This window comes from Amphibalanus amphitrite, unplaced genomic scaffold (genome assembly GCF_019059575.1).
Source record: "Amphibalanus amphitrite isolate SeventyFive unplaced genomic scaffold, NRLGWU_Aamphi_draft 000058F_arrow, whole genome shotgun sequence".
Classification (NCBI taxonomy): domain Eukaryota; kingdom Metazoa; phylum Arthropoda; class Thecostraca; order Balanomorpha; family Balanidae; genus Amphibalanus; species Amphibalanus amphitrite.
In genome coordinates this window covers 540,305-548,227 of record NW_024881554.1, presented here as the reverse complement: position 1 = coordinate 548,227, position 7,923 = coordinate 540,305, and the positions used below count along the sequence as shown (strand labels likewise).

The 7,923-nt window shown below is 47.5% G+C and overlaps 1 protein-coding gene across 3 annotated transcripts; it reads right to left on the bottom strand.

Annotated features, from left to right (window-relative positions):
* Window positions 1-145: 145 nt before the first annotated feature.
* LOC122378348 (mRNA cap guanine-N7 methyltransferase-like) lies at window positions 146-6,820 on the bottom strand. Of its 3 annotated transcripts, none has more exons than XM_043359306.1 (7): window positions 6,464-6,820; window positions 4,675-4,821; window positions 3,603-3,856; window positions 3,019-3,155; window positions 2,536-2,632; window positions 1,341-1,571; window positions 146-944 (listed from the first exon to the last, which is right to left on the bottom strand). In XM_043359306.1, exons 2-6 carry the CDS (start codon window positions 4,813-4,815, stop codon window positions 1,376-1,378), a joined length of 825 nt encoding a protein of 274 aa, XP_043215241.1. In that variant the 5' UTR covers window positions 4,816-4,821; window positions 6,464-6,820; the 3' UTR covers window positions 146-944; window positions 1,341-1,375. The 3 variants fall into 3 exon arrangements, with proteins under 3 accessions (XP_043215241.1, XP_043215240.1, XP_043215243.1); XM_043359305.1 differs by having other exon boundaries at window positions 4,675-4,866; window positions 6,464-6,669; XM_043359308.1 differs by having other exon boundaries at window positions 4,675-4,817; window positions 6,464-6,669.
* Between the last annotated feature and the right edge of the window lie 1,103 nt (window positions 6,821-7,923).

The following is a 7,923-nucleotide window of genomic DNA, read 5'->3' as shown; positions in this document are numbered from 1 at the left end:
CAGTTTGATCTCATGTATCATAGCACGTTGTATCTAGTTTGTTTAATCCATCTTGCGTGCTGACGACTGTCGAGTTTTGCGCTTACAACCAAGTTCGAGCGTCGAAGTGCGATCTAAGGCATCATGTCCCGAGCTCTTACATGGCAACTATGTATAATGTGTATTGGTTATGCGTTTGAGATGATGATACAGTAACAAGTGTACAGCATCAAAATAAGATCCATTCGGTACGTCATCTCGCCACGACCATAGCTCGGGTGCGAACTGCGCGATAAGTCTCCTGTCAATACCTAACGTTAACGTTCGTGTCAAAACTTGCGAATTATTAACAAGTGACAACACACATCTCGCTGTGTCAACAAACATTCACTCATAATTTACGTTCTAAGTTATAATTGATGTTCCTCGTGCTTGACGTTGCTGTAACTAGTCATTCCACGTAGCATGCTCCCAACCCGTCAAAACAACATTCAAACAGGGTCACGCATCGACTTTAAGCACGAATGTTTTAGATATGTTAGCAATGCTGGTCCCTTCAGCAAGCGCAAGTTGGCACCGGGGGTCACCTCAAAGCCCCTTTTATCAGACATCACAGTCAAACACTCGTTGTGGACTGCGTGGACCACGCCCACCACGCTGGCCACGCCCACTTCATGGCGCCATGCCCACCACATGAAGCCACGCCCACCACGTTGACCACGCCCATTAGAGCATGTGGGACGTACTTGCACCTTCTCTTCTCATCTGTCATCTATACTCATCACTCCGCAGTGCCTCGTTGTGAAAAGTCCTTACTTCCTTCCTTCTCTTGTGATTTTCCGTGATCTATGCAGATTGCAGATGGCCGGTGATAAGGACTTGGTGCTGGTGGCAGACTTTGTTCTTTTTGTCCGGGCTGTGATGACTTCTGGGATCGCGATGTTGCAACTGCACTTATCGCTACTCTGTGAAACAAAACGGCACATTGTTTGTAAAACGCCGTCATATCTAGGCATACGTATCAGTGACCGGCATCGGATGGGTAATGGGCAATGGGCATGTCACGCTTCTGTCACTAAATGAGCATTTCATTTAACGTGTCAATGGGCCACCTAGTTATTTCTTCGCGTTGGTCGTCCCAAAACCGATTGTGCGCTACCGGTATTTTACTGATGTGGAGATTCTGTCACACTTGTTTTGCGGTGCAGCATCCGCAGTATGGGTTATGCTGCACCGCAACACATTGCTCAACCGAAACGCCGCGTCTTCGCAATTCGTATAACGTTTGCAATCCCCCCACCCCACCCCACATCGTTGCAGGACAAGGCAGCCCACGGTTCTCGCGCCCTCTGTTGACTCACCCTTGACTCTGTGACTCTGCGTCCTCCCTGGTGACTCAGTACCTCTCCCGGTACGGCTCGGATGGGGCCTTCTCAGAGGGCTGGTAGCCCCACTGTTTCTGCCAGTGGTGAGTCCAGTAAAGCTCCCCGTTCTCCTGGGCTCGGTGAGCGTCCTTGCACACCCAGACACAGTAGACCAGGCAGAAGATGAGCGCGCAGAATCCACCGATCAGCAGCGCCAGACCGATGAACCTGTGTGGCAAGTGTAGGACAGTCAGGAGGATATCAGACAGCGACCAAAATGTTTAATCAGCTTAGTCTGTGGTCAGTTGGACGTCCAAATTATAATATTTGCCGTTCGTTCGCTCCCAGAAGTCCGATGCTTTCATGAACGAGTTCACACTGCAGGCACATAAATACTTTGAGACAGGTCAGACAGATTGTTATTATAGTTCGTTTTTCTTAAGTTCGACCCTCACTGTAAACATCTTTTTGGAAACAGCACGAGAATGGCTAGCTGAATTACTGAGAAAACTCGTTGGCGCACAATGATTTCGCAAACGATCAATTGTATCAAAATTCTTTCTACCTGGCTTCTTTTTCCCAGCCTCGCAGCTCGGTATTTGCAGCCCCACAAGTATCGAGGAAATGTCAGAAAGTATAAGTAATTTAATTGATAAATCGCACGGCGTTTAGCGTAAAAGTATATCATTGGTGTTAGAAACTTATTTGGAATATATTAATTCATATCTCCAGTACAAAGTGCGCTAACCAGTTTTCTCAGTAATTCAGCTAGCAATTCTCGTGCTGTTTCCAAAAAGATGTTTACAGTGAGGGTCGAACTTAAGAAAAACGAACTATAAAAGTAACCGACACCCAATGCTATGCCAATAATGGCACACTAAGTTTTAACTCAGTGCCGCACTTCCGTCGTGACTGAAACAAAACATAGGCCTCTTTGATGCAGCCATTGTGTGGTCACGATCCCTGACGTAAATCCTACCGTAATCCATCACTTAGTTGAACTCTGCCGTAGCAAAGCGCAGGCGATGGGCAACAATACACTCAGCATGGTTGAACATAGGGACATTCGCCCTGTGGCCTGTATTGTTGGTGTCAGTTAAGATGAGAGCACTTCTAGAGAAGAGCATTAACCCTGTATGCGACCACATACGGTGTCACATCTCTTCTGTTTCGATATTGGTTTCGTACTTACCACACAAATGGTGGATTGTAGAGCTGAAGAATAATTACGAAGCCAAGTGCAATCAGCAATATTGCCAGATTTAGTAGAAGCATCAGACAGCACACTCCTGCGAAAAGAAACGGATCACTGCGTTCAAAGATCAATGGTGAAGTAGGTATGTGGCAAATTGGATGCTCTTGTCGGTCAGCTTTCTGCAAGCACGATATCTATGCCGTTTCAGAAACATTGACAGTTAGGTACATGTCAGATGTCTGCAATATACCGACCTACCTTGCAAACAGACAGACGTTGCCTAAATATGCGGAGAATACAAAAATTAAGCTTGAAAAATTAAACCTTTAAGCGATAGCTAGAAATTGAAAAAAAAAATCGACAAAGAATCAACAATTGATAATTCTGTAGAAATCCTGTCCACGTTTAGTCCCGAAGAGCCTATCAATCCTCCTGGCCCGGCTCACCTTTGGTGTTTGGGCAGCACGGGTACTCGCTCACCTTTGGTGTTTGGGCAGCAGGGGTGTGGCGCCGCCATCGTCTCCATCATGAGGTTGCCGTGTCGGGACGTCTTGGTCTTGGTGGTGCCGGCCTCGGAGACACCGCTCCGGTGGGTGCGCTGGCTTGGCGCGTAGTGACTGCGACACACGAGTGGATTTTTATGTTGAACGTCTCGACTTACATATGTATATCCTAACATAACTGGCAGGAATGGCTCCTAATTCTGTAAGCCAACCGTGCAACCTTTGGTCGTAAGTTGCAACTAGCAAAACAATTATAACTATTTTGTGAACGTTTCTGGGCACACACCGCTAAATAACAATGGAAACTGGAGAGCTCAACAGTGACTCGAACGGAACTAGCATAAGCTGGCAATGCAATGATCATATTGAGAGCGAGCTTTGGTAAGCGACTTTGACGTCACGCGATAACATCATCCGTCATCTTGCTTTCATCTGGAAAAGTGAAGACCTCGCTCTGCGATGTAAAGCTCCTCGCATAAAAGACGGCGAATCCGGTATCAAAGATTGTTCGATTTTATTTTTATTGGTAAATACCTCCGGTCAATCACTCGTATAGCTTACCTCATGTCCGGCTGATGGGCCTCGGCGTATATTTCGCTGGCCTCCCGCTCCTCCGGGTCGTAGCGGTCGCGCTCGGTGTCGTACCGGTCGCGGTCGTAGCGGTCGCGGTCGCGGTCGTGCGGGTTGCGTTCGGAGTACCGCTGCCGCCGGTCGGTGTCGTAGCGCTCCTGTTCGTCCGGGTCGTACCGGGGAGTGTCGAGCACAAACTCACTGACGGCCCGGTCCGATGGTGCCCGCTCCACCTCACTCCGCTCCTGGAGATACACGACAGAAAATGATGAATCGTTGAGTTAAGATGTACGCTTGTCTGTGTTTTTCACATTCAAATACTTATTTAGTGGCTTTAAAATCACTAGGTACAACCGCAGCTCATTATGTAGGGGAACCATCACCCCTCAATAAATGACTCTGCACACCTGAGTGATCATAGGCGTGCTCAAATGAAACACAAACTTAAGAATAAACGTCTTTTGTTACCGCAATTAACTGGTGTCAAATCAAAACCGTAGTTCTCCTGAAAGCAAACTTTTGCACAAGTGATAAGTATAATGTATACCACAATTACAGAGAACACAAAACAGGCCTTTCTCGCTGCCTGTCGCTGACAGCTGAAATTCCATCACCGGCTCTTGTGTGAGGTTATCGACGAGATGCAGCTGTTTTCGTGGACTGAATCTCGTTAAGTCACGTTTCGCAGAGGTAAACAATTCGGTTCGAACCCGGAGCAGGCAGAATGCGGGCATTGAATAGCGGCAGATGCCGAGTGAAGCTGTGAATGGGGTGGTAACTGGTAGGCAAAGCCACACAAGAGGTGCTGGCTGCGTTCACGGCAGTCCGATGGTCACAGGAGGCTAAGAATTAGGACTTAAGGCAAAATGAAGAAACAATAACTGTCAGCCGCAGACCACAATTTCTTATTTCACTTCAATATTGAAGCAGATTAGCGCGCTTCAACGCTTTCGTTCAACGCACCAGCATGGGACGAGCTCTTGGCAACTTCATCTAGTGTCAGCGTCACAGCTCATCAATGACGTCACCTCATTGATGATGTCACCTTATACCGGCGCCGTACCTCGTCGTAGCCGTACTGGTAGCGGTAGTCGCGGTCGTCGTCCCGGCCGCGGTAGCGCCTGTCGTCCTCCCGCTCCTCCTGGTAGCGGTCCTCGATGTCGTCCCGGTGGTGACGCCGCTCGTGGCGGTGCTGACGAGACATGGTGGCCTGAGGGAGGGCCAGGGAGGGGTAAGGGTGACGAGACATGGTGGCCTGTGGGAGGGGCAGAGAATGGGGTGAGGGGAGGGAGATGTGGTGACTTGTGGCATCGAAGCGAAGGGATGATGTTGCGAGAAACATGCAGACGGGTAAGGGAGGGGGAGGGTAAGGGAAGACATGAGGGCCTATGCCCCTGTGGCAGGTGCAGGGAGGGGTGGATGAGGGCGGGGGAGACATGGCGGCCTGTGGCGGGTGCACGCAGGGAGTGTGATTGGAGACTGGTGGGATCGGTGGTGAACCACACGTATTCTGCTACACAAACCATAGAAATCAACGGGTGAAAAGGTGATGATCTACTCACTTGCTCAAAATATTTACAAAAAGCGGCAGTGTTTCTTAAAAATGAGAATCCCGTCCCCGCCCCTGACTTTTTCAGACTCTCAGCTTGCGTAAGAAGTCATCCTTTTTCTGATTAACTATGGCCAGATCGTCATATCTCTGCACTATTAAACCGTTCAAATCAGTTTCGGGTACATTTTGCTATATGTTTGGGTCTACATTGTGCAATCAAGATAACGGTTTGCTTTTATTATAATTTGAGAATACAAACTTGTTAAGTTGATTCAAGCAACACACCTTTCGCCTACGCATAAGTAGGCATTAAATTGCACGTTTCTTTGTTCTCTTTCCGTTGCAATCGGCCTACATTTTAGATTCCGGACTCGGTCGGCCCTGGGTAGGGTTTTACCGATATCTGTCAGATTGCCGCCGCCGTGCACATAATGAGGGAGTGTCTACCCGCCTACCTATGCCGTCATATCACAGCTCTATCAGCCTGTATACACCCAAACAAGTCAGCCGTCGGGGAGTGGCAAAGGAAGTTAATACAGGGCACAGGTGACGTAATGCAATCGGTTTTGGTCTCCATTAATATTGTTATTATTCGGTGTCGCTATACGACAAAATTAGGGATTAGGTAGAAGAGAGGATGCTGTCGGTAAGAACTGTCGGTAAAAACTGCTAGTTTACGGACCAAATCTTTCCTATCCGGTTCTTTATGACATGTCGGTAAGTCATCGAAGGTGGAAGCCTTCGAAGGTGATCAGCGCCTCAAACGAAAGCCGATTTGTACCTAACAATTTTCTGTCTTGCTACCCAAAAGCCAACAGGGCTCGTAGTGCTATAGAAGAGCTTTGTTTTGTACCGCACACTTCACTCGTGACAAGGTAATGCTGCATTTTGCGCATCATCAGGGGTAATTTTTAAATCGCATTACCCATGGAACAAACCAAAACGATGTGAAAATGTCTATGAGCTTTCACAACATTTGCCTACGGGCCAGGCATGATTTCTCACACTTCTTTTCCTCGAGGCAATTAGTCACATTAATATTCATATTTCTGTTTATTGCGAGACGAAATGAGCTTATCAAAACGAAATGACGGCTGACAAGTGGCAAAGCAATCGCCTGAACAAATTCAAGATATCTAATGCGACCTTTCCTTATTTAATCCAAAAGAAAGGATTCCTTTACGTTTTCATGCTTAATCAGCCATATTTTGCTTTCAGTGTTCACAAAGCAAGGCCAGTCGGAGGCGATATTCGCACAGCTGTCATCTATTCACCACTGCCCACTGCGCGCTGCCATTACCTTGACGGAGGCTGCAGCAGGCGATCAGCTGCTGCGACTCCTGGCGATAACCGCAGCTGTCCTGCTGTCAGTTGTTCCGATCAGGACCCTCCTCCGCCACCTGTCACCCCCAAACACCCCCACGCACCCCCGGGCACCCTTTTCACGTCACCAGCACCACTGAGACACTGCCCCACCGCTGCCACCGCCCAGGCGTCCCTGTCTAACAGGTGAGCCACCAGCAGCCCACACCGGCGACCGCCCTTGAAAGTGAAATGGCGGCGCCAGGCGGCAGGGGCCTGGACAGGTAACGCTGGAGACGGCCGGTGTGATCAGTGTGGGCAGGAGTCTGCACAGGAAGATGGCGGCCTGCATGCCGAGCTATCAGGGTAGGACTGGGATAGGGTTATGGGTGTGCCTATATACTGCACACTCGCATACCTTACCGGGAGGCAAACTGAGCAAGCGGGCCGAGTCTCGCGTCAGAATGCCGACTCCGGAAATAATATTCTTACCTATTTGGGACATTTTGGTGAGATGTTAAAAATATGCTAATGAATAAACAAAACTATAGCATAAAACATGGATATCAGTAGGCGGAACTATGGTCATGAGTACCCAAATATAGGAACGTTCCCATTTTTGGGAACGGAGTTCCCAAATATGGGAACGGGCGTTCCCATTTATGAGAACGGAAGGCAATTTTTCGGCCGTTCTCCCACTAAAACTCAAAAGTGCATCACGTCTCAAAAAAGTGCACGCTGATTTAAGTATCTACTAAATCTCCATAAAGTTATCTTTAATCTGACCGTGGAACAAGGAAATTGACCGTGGAATGATATTTTTAATGATTTTTTGAAAATGACAGAATGGTGGAAATATGGGTTATACGACATTTAGCATGCAATTTTAAGGAAAATGAAGCATTTTTTAGTTTGAGGTAAAGTATAATAATTTTCGCCTGGTTATGAACTTTCATACTATCGACACCAGATGCTGACAAATGCAAGCGAAGACGCGGACGGTCCCGAGGTAATATTGTTGACTTTTGTGTCGGGGCGGACGACCGCGTGGAACGTGAGTGAATTTACCGAGCTACTGTTGTAAACTCAGTTTAAGCGGTTGAAAATTATCCAGCTGTATTTTATCATCCCGGAAAGACATATTTTATTTGGATGCTAGCTGTTTAGAGTTGTTTTATAAGGAGCGTCATGAGCGTGGTTTTTGTCTTCCGTGTTTCTAAGCGTGATCGTTTTGGGGGAATTTCTCTTATATAGCTCGCTCTGTGTGGCTTATTTATAATTTTTATGCTGATTTCGATAATTCCTCGTGCCCATCCTACCAGGCCTTTTGCCACTTACACTCATCAAGAAAGGAAAAAACTAGATTTTCATTGGGACTAGGTGTTTTGAGGGTGTAACATATTCAGCGTTCCCATTTTTGGATACTTCCTTGTACTCGTCAACTATCGGTGATAAACA

Excerpts from the sequence above, each read along its gene's own strand:
- LOC122378348 (XM_043359305.1), bottom strand. The coding sequence starts at position 4,860 with ATGTCTCGTCACCCTTACCCCTCCCTGGCCCTCCCTCAGGCCACCATG. Across the intron at positions 2,633-3,018 it reads CTGCTGCCCAAACACCAAAG|GAGTGTGCTGTCTGATGCTT; the intron begins GTGAGCGAGTAC and ends TTCTTTTCGCAG. Across the intron at positions 1,572-2,535 it reads TACAATCCACCATTTGTGTG|GTTCATCGGTCTGGCGCTGC; the intron begins GTAAGTACGAAA and ends CTTGCCACACAG.